Source organism: Condylura cristata, unplaced genomic scaffold (assembly GCF_000260355.1).
Source record: "Condylura cristata isolate star-nosed mole 26May11 unplaced genomic scaffold, ConCri1.0 scaffold00017, whole genome shotgun sequence".
In the NCBI taxonomy this organism is placed as follows: Eukaryota; Metazoa; Chordata; class Mammalia; order Eulipotyphla; family Talpidae; genus Condylura; species Condylura cristata.
Window position 1 is genome coordinate 19,988,351 of NW_004567118.1, and position 22,696 is coordinate 20,011,046.

The window sequence follows — 22,696 nt, forward strand, 5'->3', positions numbered from 1 at the left end:
ACATTTTATCCTGAATGCCTTCCCAGGGTGTCAGGAGCACATTTGATGGTACTGCTATACTGATAAACATGAATGTTTTAAGGAAAAGCGAGGGAATACAGATTAAGGACTAAGGATGAGTTATGGAAAATATTTCCTAAGATGTTTATATAAACTTCTTTTAAATGGTAAATGTTTTAGAAATGTGCATATGTAAATTCCAGGGGAAGTTCAGCATATAGAAATTGGGACTTCTGTGACCAAGTTGAAGCAAGGTGCAACACCTTAAACAATATCAGACTTGCCTCTGGTGAGCGTTCTGAAGAGGAAGAAAAGTGGGGCCTGCCAGGATCAGGGCTCTCCAGGGTCGAGCCTGTGACCTCTTTAGGAGAACTTGTACTGGCATTATTTGCTGTGTTGTGAGGTGCCTAGTAAAGTTAGAAGACTAAGTTCCAGGGTGGGTTGACCTCTGAGGAAGGGGATCACCATTGGTATCTATGGCCTGGGGACCACCTGTTCCTGCTTACCCTGGGGTGCAGAGGTGCTGTTTGTCAGGAGCTACCCAGTTCACTGCCCTAGGCTAACTTGGGCTGTGCTCCCATCAGCTGCTATGATGGAATCCTCTGTTTATACAGAGGATAAACAGATGCTGGATGCTGGTTCTGATGTAAAGAACTGAGTTGTCCTTTAAAAGGTGTAGACCCTATCAAAGCTAGAATCAACCATCCAGCTTTGTGGAGTTTGCATTTTGGGCTCCACGTGCAAGACTCAGAGAATGTGTAAATGTTTTCTCTGCCATTCATGGGAGAGTAGCTAAGACCCCAACAACTGAGCATAGCATTTATTTTTCCTACAGACAGTAATTTATAGCAGTGATTGAGAATCTAGGCCTGGATTAGCTTCATCAGAACAGGAACTTGTTCACTGACCTCTCATCTTCCAGGTGAGAGCTTTTGAAATTGATGTTTCCTTGTTTTGTTTTAGTATGGGGAAACCAGAACTCTGGCATACTTCTCTTGGATTAACCAGAATTCGTATAATTGATAGGCAGTCATTTGTACCAAGCATTATGATGGCCAAGAGGGGTACACAGTATTCCTAGTTCTTCTGAAGTGTTTAAGTATACGCATTTATTCATATTTTGTTGCAAGCATATAGCCATTTTGTTCATGGAAAGCACAAGATAGTCTTAAAACTATATAAAATACTGTAGGTAAGATTTGAGAATAAAACATGAAACCAGATCTTTTTCCAAATGTGAAAAGCATAAAGGAGCACAAGTTTCTTCCCAAACATGGGAAAGGCATATAAAGCGAGTCTGTTCTTAACATTTCATCCATTTGGCTGTTGAATGGCCAGATCTATTTTCTTCTTTTTCTTAGGTTTTGTAATACTTGGCTTATGATAAAGTGACTTTTTCAGCATTGGTTTATACCACTGGGATATGGGAAATATCAACCACCAGGGTCTGTATAATTGCTTTTCCATCTCTTTGCACTTTAATCCTGTCTTGCCTGGCTGGTGGCCAGAATCACAGCACTCACACTTGGCACAGATAGAGAAGACTGGGTGCTTTCTGTGAGCAGGGATGAGAGGAGTTGGGAAATCAGTGCATTCTGAAGTTGCCTTTTTACTTGCAGCCCTGATCAGATACCCGTCGTCCCTTCGTCGAGATCCCGGTTGGCCTTCTCTGTGTCTGTGCTGGACCTTGACCTCAAGCCCTATGAGAGCATTCCTCATCAGTATGTGCTGGATGGCAAGATAGTCAACTACTACTCAAAGACTGTACGTGCCAAAGATGCTGCCATGATGTCTACAAGGTTTAAGGAAAGTGAAGAGTGCACATTAGTTCTCCATAAGGTCTAACTTTGCCTGTAGTGTCTTTGAAACTTGAACACAGAATGTGAAGGTTGAGTGATAGAGCTATTTTTCTGTTGTGCTGGGTGGCTTTTGGCTATGAATGTTTTGCTATTTAATCCCTGTTCAGGTGGGATTGCCTCTGGAGACACAGAATGGAAAAGCACTAAACACCATCCAGGACAAGGAATGTCAGTTGTGAGCCCAGGAATGTTGAGCTGTGTCCCCAGAAGCCGCTCATTTTTAGAAACCGGGGTTTCTATCAAGCCCCAGGAAAATGTTCTGGACAGTTCTTCCTTCTCACCCCAGGGCTCAAATTTAATTCTCTAATGCAAAAAGCCTTACTCAAAGACCCAAGGTTTGGATCTCCTACCAACAAACTCATAACATAGAAAACTTGAATTATCACATACATCTTACAGTTTGGACTTTTGAGAAAACATGGATACTACTGGAACTTTCCCAGCTGAGTTACTTGGTCACTTTTTTTTACTGCAAACCACACATCAGTGCAGGTGTTTGTTGGTCCCTGCATTGTGAGGGGTCATTGATGTGGACTTGGTTCTGAGCAGCATGGACTTGGAGCCCCTGTGGAGGCACCACGCCCACTGCTCTGCGTGGGCTAGCAGGGAGGTGGCACTCAGGTCAAGGTGGACACCACTCATGTGGGCGTTGACTTTTTGTTTTGCTGAATGATTTTAACTTTAGGGGAGACAAGTGTTCTTCCCCAACTGGAATTGCTGCTGTGATCTTAGAAGCAGAGCTGCAGCCATCCCTGGGTGGCTGTGATCCTGGCAGCTCTGTGGGTGTTTGGGTGGCAAGGAAACCTCAGCCAGTTCTGTCAGAGCCAGTGTCGAGCTCCCCCCACCCCATCTGTTTCTCCCTCAGTTCCACTAAGATGTGTGGTGTTTGCAGCCTTGTGTGGTGCTGGGCCACCTCCCTTCCAGGGCTGCTAAGGCCCTTCTTCCATGATGAGAGACTCCTGGCTGGCACCAAGAGGGTCTTGTTGGGGTCACCAAGTGTGCCCAGCTGCTATGAAAACTGTCGGGGATCTTGGCTTCAGTTTTTTATTCTATGGTAGGTTGTACAGATTGATTATTTATATCATCATTTTGAGGGACTAATGAAGGCTTATTGTAACATAATATTATATTAGTGAAACCATGGAATTGTATGAAAATGCCACATGAAAAATAAGGAGACTATTTTGCTGATTGTAAATTTTTGTGGGAAATTTTGTGATAACTTGAGAATTACACTTGTTTGAATCAAGCCCGATCTTCTAGAGTTTATTCTTCTATTGTCTTTACAAGTCTTTCTCTCATAATGCAGAGGTGCGGAAAGATACTCAACTGACACCTCTCTCGTTCATGTGTGTGTTGAGACCTGAGGGCTTTGGGGACTGTAGGGGTGTGCAGGAGTGCTGTTCTCATGTGCAGGTGGCAGGTCCAGAGCACACATCAGGAGTGGCTGTCAGCCTTGTTTGGACCCTGCTTTCCTGTGCCAGGAGGAGTGCTAGCTTGCACTCTACCGTGGCTCTGCCTGTCAGTGGTATTCATTTGACTGAAACTGTTTTCGCTGACTAGAACACATTTTAATGGTTGTCTGAAATCAGTGTCACTCAAACTTAGGGGGTGGGGGGTTTGATGCCAACCCTATTTCTTCTATGTGGGGATTTGGACCACTGGTGGTAGAGAGGGGCATGGAGTTTTTCTGCGAAGGAACAGTGATGTCTTTGCTATCTTGTGGCACTTTTAAAGCTGACTGCTGCATTTTTTTCCCCCTTTGTGGAGGACCAAGAAGGCTATGTTCCAGATGTGGGGATAAGGAAGGCTGAGAGTCCCCACTGGGGTGTCTGAAGAATATCTAAGAAATGAGGGTTTTAGCAAATTTGCTTCCAGTTACCCCCAAATGGCAGGGGAAGGTCTGGCACTGCCTATACCCTCCGATTTGAGGTGAGGCAAGAGGGAGAAGTTGGCAGACACTTACTCCTGTACCCTTTCTTAATGTTATCCTATATGTGTCATTTGTTAGGCATTTTGTATTTAAATGGCTGTATTTATTTTTCATGTCATGACAGGTATATGTAATGTGCCATAACTGCATAGACAACATGATTTAAAGGGATGGTTTCTAAATAGAAAATAGCACATGTTTATATTCAATAAAATCACACACTTCAGGTGCACTCACTGGTTCCTAGTTGTTTTCCTCCGTGCAGAGTGATGCTACCAGGCTCTCTAGAGTGGCTTCAATGCCGAGCACGCCGAGCAAGGTTCGGAAGCTCAATGGAGCAGCTTCTATGACTCTCTTCTTGTCCAGTTGAAGGGCTGTAAAGAAGATGAACTAGCTAAGAGACATCGTGATGATCTCTTGTGTAAGTGCTGACTCTCAGCCACACTGAGGAAGGTGGGGTGTGGTCATGACGAGTACCTTCCCCTTCAGGCAGATTTTAGACTCTGCCTATGTTATTGCAGGTACCTCTTTTCCTAATACATTTGTTCTTTTAAAATGGGGGGAAAAATTCAGTAAGGAAGAGTCCTGGGGAAGTGTGATTTCTGAGTGACCAATAAAAGTGGTTTTTAAGATGATGTAAAAGTACATTAGTGAGATTTAAACTTCTCAGATTGCCATGTAGAACCAGGTGCCTATTGGGCCCACTAGGAAATCCCCAAGACATCTACAAGGGTCCTACCTTGCTGAGGCACTTGGGTGAGAAGATCTAGCTTTGGCAAAACCTTCCCTTCTTCATCTATTTGTATCCTCCAGACAATTACTAATTCAAATCTGAAAGATGTAAAATACATTGTTAAGTGCCTTTTAGCATCTGTAAAGGCAAAACATACAAAGAAATCTGGTTAAAAGTAAACTGGAGTACCTCATCTCTGTTTTCAGAAACAGAGCAGCTGGCCTTCTGCCTCCCAGAGGCCATGCCCCGCTGACTCTGCTCCTAAGGACATTGGCCCCAAAGGAAGTACAGCCAGTTACTCAGCTGGGCTGCTCAGCATCAGTAGTAAACAGGAAGATGGAAATGACCGGAATATGACCCTGCTTTGTGCTCCCCACGTTAGCATGTCAGAATGTGGAGGGACAGGAACTTCATACTGGTGGGAAATGTACAGTGATAATTATAAGTTAACTTTGAAAATAATTTGGCAGTGACAGAAAACTGAGTCCACCCCGTGACCTGGAATTTCACTCCTAGGTATGTGGTGAGGAACATGTACAGGAATATTAGAAATAGTGAGAAATAACCCAAATGCTCAAGGCAAGTAGAGGTATACATATTCATCTAATGAATATAAACAAGTGAAAATGAGTTCTCTGTTCCCCCCAGAGGTGAATTTTGGAAACATTATTAAATAACAGGGCAAATCCCCGAAGTCTTCGTAACTACATGCCATTTACAGCTTAGAAAACAAAGCCCAGAGCTGCAAGCACCTTGCACCCAAGTGGGTCATGTGCACGAGAAACCAGGCAGCCTCCCCTCACTCAGCTCTTGCTGCCTCCTGACCTGGGCCCTGAAGTGAGACTATGCGGTCACCGTCCCCACTTTCCCTTCTTATGAACTCCCATTCCTGTGCATTTGTTCTGACTTCACAGATCAAGACAACAGTTAGGTGTTGTACATTTGTTTTCTCACTATTTGTAATCCCAGTTTTTACCAGGAAATGACCATCTAGGTGCTTGTGGAGGTGGCCCTGTGGGGTAGGTGCACTCACCCTGACTGGCTGGGGCTCCGGACCTCCATGTAGCTAGAGGAGGCCCCCTCTGGAAGATGCACAACTTCTGGGTACTTTTCCTGTGGGGAGAGGAAATGAATCAGAGGACTGTGGAGTCACAGGGTGCAGACACATGTTCACAGTGGCCTGAAAAGCAAGAGATTGTTTTGGGGTGTCATTTTCCTTCCCTGGATGTCCTTACGTTTCACACATGTGGTTCTTTTGTCCAGTACACCGCATTGTGGTGTCCTGGCTATGGCTTCCCTTCCTTTGCCCACAGTGCAGCCGTTAACTCCAAGTTCACATGGCCTCCTGGCTCCCACACTGTAAACCAGAGTGAACATGTTGCAGGACAACCACTGGTTTGTCCACAAGGCCCACCTCCTTAGTGGGCTTGCACCTGGGCCAGGCCACCTAACTAAGGAAACAGGACAGGTGTGATGTGGAGAGCACATCACTTGGTGATGCAGACCCTGACTGCTGAGTTGAGTTGTCATCTACCAGGTTTCTCATTCTAAAGTGACTTTCTCTGGTGTTTTAGTATTTAGCCTTAAAAATTATGTTTTTCAAAATGAAGCTTCCGGTTTGATCCCTGCTACCACATCCATCCCCACACTTTATCATGTTGGCAGACAGCTCTTCACAGCTCATCCACCAGGACTTTTCTGGAGATCTTGGTGTCTCTCCCCTGGCTATGCTGGAAAATGGGGTTTGGAGAAGAACATGCTCTGCTTAAAGTTAACTTCACACTGAGACTGTTCTGTTCTGAAGTCAAAAGTATTCTCTCTAAAACAGGGTTAAGTAGATTGCAGTTCTAAGATGAGCTTGGTATTCCCACCTATGTAGTAACATAAGCGTGTAATTGTGGCAGAGCCCTGGTGCCAATAGCCATCCAGAATGACCTTAATTTAGGCTCAACTTTAAGTAATTAGACAGTATGAAACTTTTACAAGAATCTGACAATGTTAACAAAGGACAGGAATGAAAAGCCCATCTTTGTAGTTCTTGGAAAACTTTTTGTCATTCTGTCAAAACAGGCTGCAAGTAGGGACGAACTGCTGGGGTCTGTTTAAGTAGGTGTCACAGGGGGACTTCACATCTCTAGAATCAGCTTTGGAAAGATTTTTTTCCAGTCCCCTCATACACCTTATGTAGAAATAGACAACTGGGTGATGATGAGGTCAGACACAAGTCCTTGGCCTGTCTCAAACCCAGCTGCCTGTTCTTTCCAAGTTTCACAGAACAGTGAGGTGCAGTCTCATCTGGAAGTGTCCAAGAGCCCTGTGAGACTGGGCCTCCCGAGGCCATGATAAACTAGATTAGTTCTGTCAAGTGAGGTCTTATGGGGACAGAGATGTGTCATACCATTTAAAGGGCCAGCCCAAGCATTAGCTTGCTGGTTGCCAGCGTGTGAGGCCAGTGTTCCCAGCCGGAGCATGAAAGATGCCGACAGAGCAAGAACATGTCCAAACACCCGGTTGTCCTAACCAAATGCTGGGGCTGGCCTGGCTCAAGTGTACAGATGGTTTTTTTTTTCTAAATGAGAAAATGTATACCTAAGTGCTTCAAATGGAAAGTGCTGGTCGACTTTTAAGCCTCAAGCTTTTCTAAATGAGTAACAACTGTATGAGGAATGTAAAGGCTGAGCTGCTGCGGCAAGTGGCTTGTGGCTCAGTTGGCTCCAGTGTGGGGCCTAAGGGCGGCAGAAATTAGCTGCACGCCCAGCCCCAAGCTGGTTTCATGGCTTCTCCAGGACTTCTCACAAGTAAAGCAAGGCTGTAGACACTGTCATTGAAAAGTGAAGTGTGCTCTTCTTAGCTTTAAAAAAAGAAAAGAAAGGAAATTCTGACATTCGGCTAAGGTCAGGCATTCAATTTTGTTTTTTGAGAGCTTTTGGGGAGTTGTGTGAGATTCCTTCTAGACATATTTTATCCAGCTTCATTCTTTTGCATCGTGACCTCAGAGTTCCAGAACACAGCTGAAAACTGGAATTAAGTAACTAAGCCAAGGAATAGCAGCCCAAAGAAACGAAGGAATAGCAGCCCAAAGAAACGACACGCAAAACAGAGTTTTTGAGACACATGTGCTACAAGAATCACAGAGGGTAGGTCGTGGGAACAGGAGGATAGGGGTGGTGTCTTCGAGGACAAGGACAGTATTGTGGAAAATGATAACTCTAAATGCAGAGTGGGCTTGTGGTCACTAAGATCCCCACATTTCAACAGTGATGGAAAGTTTGACTGTCACTGTATTGACATCATAAAAGACAACTGACTCAAGAAGATTTACGCTGATAAGCAGAGATCTGTCTACCATGTTTTTGAAGGCTTTCTGCAAAACAGTTACACATAAAAAAAAGGTATGAAAAAACAGCCTGATCTGGAAAGCAACCACAGAGTTTTTGCATCCATAAACCAAGGCCCAGACAAATAAATGCTAAAGACTGGGGTCCTTATACTGCCTGGGGGGGGGGGGGAGGAGGAGGAATCTGTCCATACCCAGTACTTTAGCTTACAGAGTGCACTGGGAGGCTTTGATTTCACGGACATCACAGGGAAGCCTGGAAGAGCTATGTGACTTGGAGGCTTTGCATAGCCACCCCCTTTCCCAACTCCCATCCCCCCCTCCCCACAGGGAACTTGTTTCAATGTGTGTTTACTCAGCTGCTGGCCATATGCCTGTAGTCTTCATTCAGGAAGTCTTCCTAGTGTTTGCCTTAGGCAAAAAGGTTGGCTGTGAGAAAGCAATTTGATATTCACCCCCAGTTATACACCTGAGACCCACTTTGCTGCTGAAATGCTGCTGATGCTGGTTTAAAGAGAACAGAGTTTTAAATAGCTTTAGAGGAAACCAGCCTTGTGTCACTGATCAGTCATTCCAACCCACTGCCAAGAAGAACAACCAGTCATGCTCTACTTGTCTTGCACTTACATGAATGGGGAACCTTGAGCCTGAAATTTAAATGTACCCTTGAATGTCACAGATACATTAATTCACCTGAAAATAAATTCATGTTTATATCTTCAAAGAAAAGATGTCTGGCTGACTTTTTTGAAAGTTGCATATATATTCATATAACTCACTCCTTTAAATCAGTGGGTATATCAACAGGGCTATATAGTTATCACCACTTTCTGACTAGAAGGTTTTCATCATCCCTTTGAAGAAATCCCATACCCAGCTGTCCTTCAATACAGTACAACCTCCAGCCAGCCATCAACCTGGTTATTAACCTGCATCTGTTTTTATAGATTTCTCTATCCTAGACAATAGGAATCATACTAAACATGGATTTTTGTGCCTGGATTCTTTCACTCAGTATGTTTTCAAGGCTCATCATGATACCTGATGTAATGCGTATTAGTACTTCACTCCTTTATTTTGCTGAGTAAGACTCCACCATATGGACAGCCCACTTTTTGTCTGTTGTCTATTCATCAGTTGATAGACACTTGGTTTCTACCTTTTGGCCATCAAGATCAAGTCTATGGACAGCCACGTATGAGTATATCTATGGGCATGTTTTTTTTTTTTTTTTCATTCCTCTTGGTTACATACTTAGAATTGCAATTGTTCAATCTTATGACCACATGAGGAACCGCCAGGCTGTTTTCCACATGGCCACACCAGCAGTAGTGTATGAGAGTTCTAATTTCTTCATCTCCTTGTCAATACTTGATACTATCTTTGTCTTTAAACTCTAGCCATCCTAAGGGGATGTGAGGTAGTATCTTACTGTGGTTTGATGTGTGGTTTCCTGGTGGCCAGCCATATTGAACATCTTTGTGTTTACTTGCCTTTGTAAATCTTTGGAGAAATGTCTATTCAGATCTTCTGGCAGAGCTGAATAGTATCTGAATGGTATTTGAAGATCACCTAATCCAGAGATAATGTCTAGTAAAGTGACATCCTAAACTTCTCAGCACATGGGAATATCTATATGTAAAAAAACAAAGCTCAATGCAGATCTCATACCAAACACAGATAATTTACTTAAGTTGGGTCACATGTAAATGTACGAGTTAAAGCTAAATAACTTCTAAAAGGAAATTGTTGGGTAGCCAACAATTTCTCAGCTACAGAATAAACTACAGGATTCATGAAAGAAAACTAAATTGTCTTTCACCAATGTTAAAGCTACTGTTCTTAAAAACCACTGTTAAGAAAAAGGCCAGTCTCAGACTGAACAAAAATATTGGCAACAATTTTTACCCAGAATATGTAATGAACACTTAGAATTTACAATAAAACAACCTTATTTTAAAATAATGGTCAGAAGATTTAAAGATAGTTAGCAAAAGAAGAGCTGTGAAAGGCAGAGGGTAGAATTGCTAGTCCTTAGGGAAATGCACATTAAAACCACAGTTAGGCCCTTCCCTGGTAGCACAGTGGGTAAAAGCACAGCACTAAGAAGCTTAAACAACTTCCGCATGAGTTTGATCCCGCTTGCCCCAGAGGAGATCCACATGGCGTGGCAGACCCCTCCTGACCTGCCTGCTGCTCCCCTTAGCAGTATACTTCGTAGATCTGCCTGTTCTGCTGCCCACTCTGTCTCTGGTGGGTCCTCTCATCCTCAGCATCTCTGGCCTGTACCCCAGTTCTGTATGAATAAATAAATCTTAAAAAAAAACCAAAAACAACAACCACAGTCAAAGCACAAGCTTCTAACCCAACTGAGGCTGTAGAGGGGACTATAGGCGGCCAGCAGGGACAGGAAGGCAGAGCATGGAGAAGGATGAACTTCTTCAGCAGATGGGATAGACTAGAATGGGATGGTGTCTGTTAGCAAGTGCAGTAGTGTTTTACTATGTTTTGAAATCAATGAGTCAACAGGCTGACTTTGAAACACATTCAACACCACGAGGGGAGCCCACTGGAACCACAAGGACAGGCTCCCTTGCAAGCACGGATACTCTCCCTCCTGTTTTGTCTATCTTCCTGATACCTTAACGACAGATGTTTTGGTCCATTTATTCTTGTAGAAGAGGTAACCCCAAATGGTGGGCTATTGTGCAACTGCATGGCAGTTGTTTGCAGTGGCCACCAGGTCTTTGTCAAGGCTTCTAATCAGATTAGCAGATTATGACTGATTGAATGAAACACAGAATCCGTTGCTTTTTCCTTTTGATTATAAAACTGCCAGTACTGGACTGTGGTGATGGCATACGGGTGAATTAGTGGTGGGAAGCCCATGGTGATTGCAATTGAGATGAAAAAATACATAAAGAATGATATATACATAAAAGGTAGATGCAGAAAATTCCTATAAATAAATAAAACTGTCAGTACTACAAGGAATCTGTCTACAAGCCTGCAGTTTCTTCATAGATCTCAGGCAGTTGTGCTGGTGTAAAGGCCTTTTATTCTTTTTTAAAGATTTATTTATTCATACAGAACTGGGGTACAGTCCAGAGGTGCAGGAGCAGTGAGCGGATTCACCAGAGACAGAGTGGGGAGCAGAACAGGTCGACTGACTGAAATACACTGCTGAGAGGAGCTGTGGGAGTGACAGGAGAGGTCTGCTGAGCTATGTGGGTCAGCTAACCAGCTTAGGATCGAACTTGTGCTGAAGCAACTGTGGCTAGTTTTGCAGTGCTGCACCTTAACCTGTTGCACAACCAGGGAGGGCCAGGGTAGAGGCTTAAAAAAACGTGACTAGGAGTCCACCTTTATCTGAATCATGATTTCTTTGGGTAAAACTTGAGTTATAGTACTACAAAATCATGTGCCTTCAGATTTTAGAAGAAAAATTGTATTATTTTTATTGTTTAGAACTTTGAATAAGTGTCTAAACTCATGTTTCTATTCTACTGTGCAATAGTGATGCAGAAATGTTTCCTTTGGGGGGAAATGAATATGGAAATCTCTGTTGTGTTTAATGTAAGCAGGATGAAACACAGCCATAAAATTTAAATTTTATACAATTGGCTTGCTTTAAAATTGTCCAAATTAAAACACTACTTCATCCTATTTTGGCCAAGCCTTCTTGTTATCAATTTGTGAGGAACTAGTATAAAATTATTGAGATGACAATTCTCTTCTTTGCATTTTTACTTACTACCTCATGTCTGGCGCCAAGTCAAATAACTGAAAAATGAAGGAAAAAAAAAAAAAGCCACTGAGATGCTGCTACACTTACCAGAAGGGTTAATATCAAAAAGACTAACAATACAAAGTTTTGGTGAAGATGTGGAGTTAACTGGAACTATCATCCATTGTGGCTGTAAATCAGGTAAGTTTGGCAGAAATTACCCAAGAGAAACAAAAAACATGTCCATACAAATACCTGCTTATAGCTGCTTGTTAGTAAGAAACTAGAAAATTCTTTCAAAAATTAAACAGATCGTTTCCTTCTTGCCCTAGTCCCCTCCTCACATCCCACCCTGCTGGAAACTCTGCCACAGTGGGCACAGAAACAGCCAGCCCATACGTACATAGGGTGCTGTCAGCAGTATTATTTACGCAATAGCACAAACAGACCTCAGAAGTTACATGCTTCTGAGTGGAGGAAACCAGATAAGTCCTTGATTAGATTCTTGAACAGAACACATGACTAGGAGGGGAGACATATGTGAACTGCAAACACACCTATCAGAACTCAGTTTAACGGGCACTTTTGACTAAATTTTGTCTCAACCTGACTTTAATGGAGATGCATCAGACATGCAACTTGTTTCTTCAGGATTGTTCCTCAACTTGGGGCTACAACAGCTTTGCTTTCCTCGGGTAAATGGCCTTTGTTTCAAGAACCTATGTGTTCCATGTGTATATACAAGCAGTAGGGAGTGTCTGAGTGTGGAAGAGGGTCTCCTTGGACAGGAATCATGAGGGGAAACAAGTGGCTGGGGGTTACAGGCAGAAAGCAGAACACAACCAGCCCACAGCAGGACTCAGATGGTTTGCTGAAGTCCCAGGAGGCAGCAAGAAGTATGATGGAGGTCTATACACATCAGGGTAAGCAGGGGCAGGACACACAGGCTCGCCCCCCACAGCCAGGCTACTAGTCTGATGCACATTCTGAAAGACCCATGATGACAGTATGGCTGTGGGAAGAGTGAGGGCAAGCAGGATCTGTGGAAAGTTAGGACAAGAGAACCAGGGAGAGCTTCTTAACTGACACCTGGCCACTGAGCAAGGCAGGCTTGGGCAGAAAGAGGTTGTGCTCCTAGCACTGTCACTCTGAGAGGAAGTACTATGGAGACTGAGAAGTGGGCACATGTCACTCTGTTGGGGTGGTGGCACTTGTGCCTGGTTCAGGTGGATGAAGAAAGAACCAGATGAGGACATAAGATGTGGGCATTGGCAGCTTCAGAAGAACCTGTGTTGTGAGAAGAAGCAGAAACTAGGCAGTGAGGGGGGTGTGGTGCTGGTGCTGTGCATGTGCTGCTGGGGAGGATCTGGGCAAGAGGAAGAGGACTGTGGGGACCAGTTGGAGGACACGGATGTTATAGTCTAGGGTTGCTTCTGTTTTCCCAGTGAATTATGAAGCACAGAGACTGGGGTGCAGGGTACGGGGTGGGAGAAGGGGAGGTAGCTGGGCCGTAGGTATGTTAGCTGCTCTGGGAAGAGCTAGGAGGACAGCTCTGTGCTCTCCTGCACAGCCCAGCTCTCCCAGGCCCCACGGCAGCTGACACCCTGCAGGGCATGCTAGTCTCCTAGAAAGGGGTGCCAACTTCAATGTGGCTCTCAGAACTGAGGTGGGGTTTAGTTCAAATTGTCATAGTGTGAGGACAGACTTAGGTGAATGGTAGTAGAGGCAGTTGATAAAAGATTATTCATTTACTGGGGACCCACAAAATGGCCACCCATATTACAGACCTATACTGTCAGACTGGCGTGTGTGTGTGTGTGTGTGTGTGTGTGTGTGTGTGTTTGTACACCTCTGGGGTGCTCATCAGCTACAATCCTCCAACCCAGCCACAGGCCCCACCCTGGAACACAGTTGCTACCAGCTCACCAGGGATCCCAACCTCCTGGCTAGTCATACCCACAACCATGTCACCCAATGCAGCCACCATGTCCTCATCCCTGAGCACTCTGGGCATTTCCCAAATGGGGAAACCCTCCTGTTTTACTAAAACAAAACCATTCCAATCAGAAAAGGACCCATTCAAATACCTTTGACTCCTCCCCTGCCTATGGCAGGCCCTAGTCAGTCCACATTCCCAAGTGCCCACCAGCCCCCTTGCTCCTTAGCCAGCGAAGGCTGCAGGGTGTGAGGAGGGCCCTAGACTGTAAAGAGCTGTGTAGGACAGAAGAAATCCTACTATTACAACCTTTGAAGTCCTTAGGGCCCCTGGGGGAAGCATCTGGTCAGCACGCAACCAGAAGACAGTTTCTCATGCTAACAATTACTGCCTCTTCCATATAGCATTTAAATGAGATTTTAACATCCCTCCCCCCACACCCTCCCACCCCCAAGTGGCCCCCAGCCAGAGTATGGAAACAAGGTGCTCTACTTTTTAATCTTTGGTTTCACATAAGATGGAATGTTTGTTTTTCCAAGTCAAATGGACTTGGACTTTGTTTATGTGGCTCAAGAAAATATCCCCTGAGGCCATTAATGTGAAGGCCCTGTTGCTGAATCACCTCTTGGGAACCACGCTGCCTACTTTCCTGGATGCGGTCCTGCGAGACACAAACAGACCTGACTCCACATGCCCAAACATGAGAAGTGTCTGGCTGGTAAAAAAGAAACTAAAATAAGGGAGCACAGCAGCTCTGCCAGGCTGTCCAGTCCCTGTAGGGGTGGGGATCTGAGATCAGACCCATGGCCTAGGTGGGGCCCACACCCCTTTCCTATACAAGGCTCCTGGGGCTCTGCACCATGGAAACCACTCAAGAAAATCATGGGGAAATGCTGACTGGTCCTGTGAAAGGCCTTCTGCCCAGACGGGAGGAAATGTCAATATGTGTCTTCATCGTGCTCTGTACAACCAACAACCAAAAGCCTCTACTCTGCCCACAGTGGGCCGTAAACCTAAGAAAGCCAGAATCTCATGGCAGTACTGACTGGAGAACCCGAACATGAACCACCAGAGGGTCCTGCTGGGGTGACCCCCGTGGTCCTAGCACAGGTCTCCACTGCCCAGATTGTCCAGGACAGAATGGCCAGAACCACTTTGTTCGTCTTCCCCCTTGTTTTATGGGAACTGGAAAGACTCAGGAGACCTCAATGCTGCTCTCCACCCTCGCCCCCTTATTAGAACTATTTTTCTAATAAGGCCTTAAGGAGGTTTTCCAAACAAAGTTCCACATAAACAAATAGCAATGCACACATGAACAGCTGCTATGTCACCAGGAAGGGGACAACAAACTGCGACCACTACAAATTCCTGTGTCTGCATGGCCTGGAAGCTAAAATGGTTTTTACATCTGTAAATAGTAAAAAGGAAAAAAAAAATCCAAAGGTTTTGTGCCATATAAAAATATATGAAGTCCAAATTTCAGTGTCCGGGCGTGCTGGCCCAATGGGCAGTCTGCCCTGTTCTGCATGGCACACGGCCTGTCTGCCATCTGCAGAATCGACCTGCTCTGGCAGAGAGGGTGCATGGAGCTTCAGCAGCTTGGGTGTTCCTGGAGTCTCAGAAAACTTGAAAATGGGCCAAAGGAGGCCCAGGTGAGAGAATGAGCCAACGGAGGCCCAGGTGAAAGAATGGGCCAAAGGAGGCCCAGGTCTAGTGCAATCACAAGTCAGAGGGAGCCATACCCAGTTAGCAGTGTGTTTTCATCTGGAGAGTGATCTAAAGGAGCAGAAGTACACATATTATAAAGAACTCATCACTCAAGCCATACCTGGATTGTATGATACTGGTAACAGTTTAAGTTGGGCTGTTTGTGGACTGGGGTTGACGCTAGCTCCAGACCCACTCTCACAGGAGTGCCCACTGTCCTGTCCTGTGTGTCCAGGAGCACAGCGGGACATTTCTACTCAATAAGGTGTGCACCCCCAAACTGCAGTGTACTTCCTTTTCTTCTTTTTTGCTTTATTTCCCATTCTTTCAATGTAATGTTTGTCCAGGACTCCAAGCCCAGTTCAAGGGGCCTTTCTGTGCTTCTGTTTAGATAACAGCATGGTTCTCAAAACTCAAAGGAAGAACTTCCTTAATTTTCACATGCATACTTCTATTCCCCTATAGTTTTTACTATATTTCATATTTCATTTTAATTGTAGTAAGCTAGGAAAATTCCTCCCCCAAATCATCTGTTACTTATTTGCAAATTGCATGTTTAAATTATATTTATCATGTGTGCTTTCTGGTCCAAGTTGGCTGTCATAGGGATTCCCTTATTGAATAGCACATCGCCTCTTCCCACAAAGAAAGTTGGGACATGTTTTTTCCATCAATTTTCTCCACCCTGGCCTGTTGCCTCTGCCTTCCTGAAGCTCTGCTCCCCAAGAGTCCACAGGGCTTCTCATACTCATTCATTCCTTGGTCAGGAGAGTGACATCTCACCCAGACTGGGCAGGCATAACCTCTGAGGGTCTCTAAATGGGGTGTACTGCCTCAGTCAGTGTGGATCAGCTCTCACAGCAAGCTCTCACCTTTAGGAAATCAAGGGGATGGGAGAGGTTATAACGTGAAATGTGGCCACGGACACCTTGTCTAACAAATGGACTGACAGAAGGAATAGCGGGACATGGGAGCCCTAGAAATGAATGAAACATACAGATACAATTCTCAGATACCTTCCCATCTTAGGTGGAAAGGGGAAAATGAGGAGGCACAATTAGTCTTAACAGCCAAAAAACATAGACTGCAGACAACCTGAAGGCACATGTACCTTAAAACAGACCTCCCAATAAGACCAGACAAAAGTATAACCTCCCATGAAGACCACTGGACAAGGAAAATCACTTCAGGTGGGTCTAAGTCCCAGCGGGAGGTTTTGTTTTTAAGACTGCTCTTCTAAACTAAACAGCTAGCAACCAAACACTCTGAAAAGAAATTGTGTTCCCCCCAGACTAATAATTAAAAGGGTGAGCCGGGTTCATTTAAAATAGTCAGAAATGCTAATTACAACACTGTTCACACATACACTATCTACACAAAAGGTCAATTTACAGTTTCTCTTCATATAGTTGCTAATAAGCAATTCTGCAAGCAAAATGACAAGCCAGCAAATAATGAAGTAATATACCAGATATTCACTGGGTTTAAATGCTCTCATTTCATAAACCTCAAAGTAGTGTTTATCTAAAACATTGAAAACTGGTTATAGTTTGAAGTTATTATGGTTTCACTGGAATTTTATCATGGAATTATAGGCTTTGAAATTTTAAAGCCTTGAAGTTCTTTTTTCAAGACAGATCAAAAGCACCATAGTTTATCAAATCCTTAACTTTTGCTTGTGACCCTGACAAGAATTAGCTCATTCAACCCTCACAGCAACCAGACATGTGAAATCATCACTATCGTGCCCATTTCAATCAAACTGAGTTTCAAAAAATGGAGGTACTTGCTTGAGATTACCCCATTAGTAACATGATTCAAACCTAAGGCAAACAGGTTCTAAAACTGAGCTGGTAAATATTCTGCTATATAAGGTTTCTCAGCACTACATCCATTAATTGTTAGTACAATCAACTTGTAACAGAATAGTGCTTGGAATCTGACAGTAACAAAAAGACATTTTTATTGAGAAACAAAATTGCCCTTAAAAACTTGTTCATATATTGCACACTAAGTTCCCAACCTTTAGTAACGGAAATGTGCTACATTTTACTTTTAAATTAAAAGTCCTCATTTTTGGTCCTCTGGGGTGGCACAACGGGTTAGGACATGGCACTGCAAGCCAGCTGCAGATGCTTCAGTATGAAGTTTGGTCCCTGGCCCAGGAGCTGACCCACATGGCACAGCAGACCTCTCCTGACCAGCCTGCTGCTCCCCTCAGCAGTGCTGCTCTCCATTGTCTCTGGTGAAGCCTCTCACCACCTCTGCACCTCTCACCTGTATCCCATTTCTGTATACATAAATAAATTTTATTTTTATTTTTAAAAAAGATTTATTTGTTGATGCATACAGGACTAGAGTACAAGTCAGAGGTAAAGGGGGAGGTGAGAGGATTCACCAGAGACAGAGTGGAGAGCAGAACAGGCAGACTGACGAAGTACACTGCTGAGGGGAACAGCGGGCGGGTCAGGGAAGGTCTTATGTGCCATGTGGGTCAGCTCCTGGGCGGGGATCAAACTTGCACTGAAGCGGCTGCAGCTCACTTGCAGTGCTGGGTCCTAACCTGTGCCACCAGGAAAGGCCCTTAAATAAATTAAAACAAATAAAATAAAAATAAACTTTATCAAGTAGGCAAATTTGTATGATTAAAAAAAAAAAAAGCCTTCCTTTTCTCTCCAGAAAAGTCAGGACTCTACCTTCTCTCTGATCTTTTTCAGAGAGAACTGGTGGTGGTGGGTGGGTGGGCAGAGATAGGATAGGGAATGGGACGGAAGTTTCATGCCTGTGATGGAGACTTTCCATAAATTCTCCTCCTACTTCTAGCCCATTTTGAGAGGATCCACATAACAGACCGGCCTTCTTCAAACCTGGGTCCCAGTTTCCCTAATCTTAATCAAATACCACCCTTCCTGTGTCCTAGCTCTCCGTAAGTTCCTGCTGCCTTCTTGCCATTCTTTAACCTGGCATACCATGTCTGTCAAAACCTCTTTTCTCTTGTTTCAGAGCACTCTAGCAGGGTGCCTGATAAAGGCTGTGTGTTTCAATCTGCCATTTTTAAGGTCTTTCATGTGTATGTAACAATTTTCCCTCTATATGTGATGAATTTGAGGTTTAAATAATATTTAAGTTACATGTCGATTATATATGTAGTGCTAGTGATGGATGTCTGAATGCTAAAAACAAGCCACAAAACCAGCCTTGCAGCCATTGAGTGAACCAGCATAGCAACTGGCACACTGGCCATGCCCATCAAAGGTCAACACATGTCCTGCCCTGAAATTCAGCAATTCCAGGAACATAAACACATGCGAGTGTTCACAAAAAGACATGTGCACTGCAGCTTTCTACTGTGGCGAGCAGCCAGGAAGAGCCAGGAAGGGGATGATGGGTGAAGACTGTGGCTCACCTACACATGGAAGCTGCATGGCAGTAAGGTGAGCTGTCACAGTGACACTGCCTAGGGATAGACCTCACCCATGATGGGCAAGGCATGCACCCTCGCCCCCCAGTGTGCCCAGCCTGCTGGGCTGTGAGGCTTTGAGATGTCTTAAAGGGGGTATAGAAACTTCTGAGGGGCTCTCTTATCTGGTTGGTGGTTCTACGAGTTCATTTTGTGAAAAACTATTCAACTGTGTATTTATTGTGTGCCCTATTCTTCATATATGTATTCCCACACATGACAGCGTCCCTGAGCCCGCTGAGCAGATGCTCTGGCAGTAACAGTGAGGCAACAACAGCCACGCCTGCACTCTGGCTGCCACTCCAGGAGCAGTGAGCTCCTTTCCTGGAGGCACGCTGCACTTTCCCTCTTTGGGACGTATCCAGTTGTCTGATCTGAGAGGGAGCCCATATGCAGAGCAGTGGCCATAAATGCATGAAATACCATTTGCAGACTCTTCAAGCTTTGGGAGATCAGACATAAAACTTACGCTGCTTTCCTAATTTTTCAGGGTCAAGTCTAACAATCTGCCCATCTTTTTTTTTTTTTTAAAGACTTATTTATTTATTTGTACAGAACTGGAGTATAGGCCAGAGATGCGGAGGGTGAGAGGATTCACCAGAGACAGAGTGGGGAGCAGAACAGGCAGATCGAGGAAGTACACTGCTGAGGGGAGCAGCGGGTGGGTCAGGAGAGGTCTGCTGCGCCATGCGGTCACCTCCGGGGCAGGCGGGGATCGAACTCATGCGGAAGCAGCTCAAGCCTCTCTGTGCTGTGCTTTAACCCGCTGTGCTACCAGGGAGGGCCCCTGCCCATCTTTTTTAATGTGGAGATAATTGGAAATACTTTTAGGGAGTAATTAGTATGGTCTTCTCTCAGGCCGAGAGCGATAAGCACATCTTTTAGTATTTCTGGAATATTTCCCTGAAGGTCTTATGAACGATGACTTTTGACACCTGCTTTGCTCATTTATACAAGTGTTCACTTGCTTAACACTTCTCTAAAAAACATGGCTCGATGATTTTGTTTAACTATCAATAGGTTTAGTTCCACTGTACATCACATTTGAAATAAGTGGGCCAAAAGCTGCATCTTAGAGATCTTGTTTACCAGAAAATTGTAAAGGCATCTGTTAGAATGTTTGTGACCTTTCTACTTATCTTTCATAATCTTCTTTAAGAAAATCAGTTAATCTGTAAACTTAAATGATATTTGAAGACACATACTGATTTTTAGATGCTGACCAAACAAGTGGAAAATTTCACTTTCTTTGGTCACAGAGAGACATCGAGTTGAAGGGCTGGAGGGGAGCAGAGGCCCCCAGACCCCAGGAGCTTGCACAACAGCAGTTTAACATGGGCTGTTAATGTTAACGGCAGGAAATGGAAACTTGGAATGTGGGCCAACAGCGACAAGCTGAGCACTTTTTAAAAAGACTAGTCAAAGGACAGATTCCAATTTCCTAAAAGTTATACTTCAGTCTCAGACAAATACAAACTCCATGTGTTTCTAAAACCAAATACTTGTAAGCGTAACACTGACACACTTTAAAGAGAAGACCCTTTATTTACAAATGCCACGAACGCTGAACACTACCCAGATGTACTTCACTGCCTCTGATTGCCCAAGAAAGTACAACTCACAGAAAACCAAAGTCTGAATTTGGACAAAAGTAAATCTTAGAACAAGTAGTGAACGATGTTGTAGTAACAGACCTGGCAGAGCTGAATGCCCTTTGCTGAAGTGTGGACCTACCAGCACGCTCCAGTGCATGTGCTCGACAGACCCTCCCCCTTGCAGCGTGCTATAAACACCGAGTCCAGCATGGATGTGAAGACTGATGCCCTGGAAACCCTCAGCATTAAAGCCTGGCTGACACAGCCCCACACAACCAGAGCAAGGAGTCTCTCAAACATGCCTCTTCTGAACAACCAATCAGTCCTTAAGTTCTTGGAGTAAAACAAATAATCAGCCCTCTCTCTTTTTTTTTTTTTTTTTTGGAGGGGAGAGGGTGATGGTGATACTCTGCAGTTTGTGTTGATCAGAAAAAACACACTCTCTTAAATACATTTTAAAAAACACAGTTAAAGACTTGAGAAAAATTCACAGGGTCTAGAAATGTGAACATATAGTTATTCCCAATTTAAATTACAGCTAGACTGTAGGAGTAGGTATTTTAGAAAGGCATTCAGCACTAATTTCAATGAGCATAAACACACTGAAATAAAACAATTCTAAGTAAAAAACAGATTTGCAGAATGCTTAATTTAAAATCATCATTAAAAGCATACAGGATCACTTCATACCCACTAGAATTGTTCTGATAAGAGTCAAGGATAGGTGAGAATTTGGAGAAAGAAGAACCCTCTTACTTTGTTAGCAGGAATGTAAAATGATACAGCAAGTTTGGGCCTCAGCTCTGGGGTGGTAGGATGTCCTGACTGGGACCTCCTAGCGGCTGCCCGGGGGACACTCCTGGCCCAGGCCTTCTCTGCTCTGAGACCCTTGTGGCAGTACCAGCACCCTGGTTCCACCCTGGTTTTGATTTTTGGCCTTTCTCTAGTTTGAGACATTTCTAATTTTTTCATTTGTGTTCAACCATATATATAAAACATGATACTTCTTTCTCTTCTCCCCAAATTTTGCCAATTTTATATTCATTTTAAAAGCAACGGGACACATTTTCTCCCTTCAAGTGACCCACAGCCTCATCCCCTCTCCACACCATGTAGCTTTGTCCTATGTTTCTTCCACACAGCAGAGTATGGAGTCTGGTTTAAGCTCTGATGAAGCATGGGTGTTTGTAAACATGCATTCTTAATCCAGAATTTCTCTACCTTTAAAAAGGTGGGGAGGGCATATGTTCAACTCAGCCTTTCTGTAAGTCCTAGAAATGTCACTATAAAAGCTTACTAATTAAGGCTAAAGTTAAACTCTCCTTTGTATGACCCCAATTCTAGTCTCCCCCATCTCTCTCCAGTGAGTGTCCTGTGGATCTCTTCCCTTGTTGACCTCCACATAATATAGGTGGACTATGGATCCACACACTGCTGTGGGAATGTATGATGATACAGTCACTTGAGAAAATGGTCTGGCAGTTTCTCAGACATACTCACCATGTGGCCCAGCAGTGTCACTCCTAAGTGTCAATAAGATAAAAACTTACTATATTCACAAAAAATGCTAACACATTATAGCAGCATTGTTATTAAATCTCCAACATCTGGAAACTGCTCAAATGTTTGGGCTGCTTACGCCTCCATACCAGGGACCCAGAGACTGATACACACCCAGCATGGGTGGTGCTGATGCCTTCAAGGCATGAAAAAGCCAGACTGAAGGTCTAATAATATAGGAGTCTAGAAGTGGGGAAGTTATAGGGCAAGAACCATGACATCCAAGGCCCTCTATGACGTTTCCCCAACCTGCTTTTTGGCTTTTGTTTCTGAGACGCTGCGCAACCCTGCCAGGACCCTGTGAACAACATTCTCTGCAGCACTTGTACTACTGCTTGTGATGCAACTCAAGTCCCATCTCTTCAGGAATGACCGCATCCCATGGTGGGGGATGATGGGACCACATGGTTAAAGATTAAAGACCACATGGTTAAAGAGAGGCACACATATTTGTTTCTGCAACTAAATACTGATGCAGCTATACAATAAGCCACCTGATAACCAAGAACATCTTACTTGCTATGGACTCAGCACAGAACAGGAAGGCAAAGAAGGTACTTGGAAAGATGAAAAACAAATTTTAGTAAAGTAAAAACAGGGAAGTTTTTAAGTAGATGTTTCGATGTAAAATCTCTAGAATTTTATGACAGACATGTGGCCCAAGACAGAAGCAATGTCTGCAATTCCTGACACACAGTGCCTGTTGAATAAACGATGTGACTAGTTGGTTCGAAAAAAACAGAAACAAAGAAATAAAATGTACAGCGCCTACTCTGTGCCAAGAATATACGAAACACATACATAGGAAAGACAGAATCTGATCTGGACAAGTGAAAAGTAACTGGAACA

General features: G+C 44.1%; 2 protein-coding genes across 2 annotated transcripts in view; one reads left to right on the plus strand and one right to left on the minus strand.

Annotated features, from left to right (window-relative positions):
- The window catches only part of IPPK (inositol 1,3,4,5,6-pentakisphosphate 2-kinase), a 40,514-nt gene extending 36,490 nt beyond the window's left edge, over positions 1-4,024 (plus strand). Inside the window, exon 13 of the mRNA XM_004684501.2 lies at positions 1,620-4,024. Within this exon, the coding sequence (XP_004684558.1) occupies positions 1,620-1,845 (226 nt within the window). The 3' untranslated portion in view covers positions 1,846-4,024. The remainder of the gene's footprint in view (positions 1-1,619) is intronic.
- CENPP (centromere protein P) overlaps positions 4,016-22,696 on the minus strand; it is a 158,473-nt gene continuing 139,792 nt past the window's right edge. Inside the window, exons 6-8 of the mRNA XM_004684509.2 lie at positions 5,559-5,638; positions 4,532-4,623; positions 4,016-4,166 (exon numbers count right to left, since the gene is read on the minus strand). Coding sequence (XP_004684566.1) covers positions 4,036-4,166; positions 4,532-4,623; positions 5,559-5,638 — 303 coding nt within the window. The 3' untranslated portion in view covers positions 4,016-4,035. The remainder of the gene's footprint in view (positions 4,167-4,531; positions 4,624-5,558; positions 5,639-22,696) is intronic.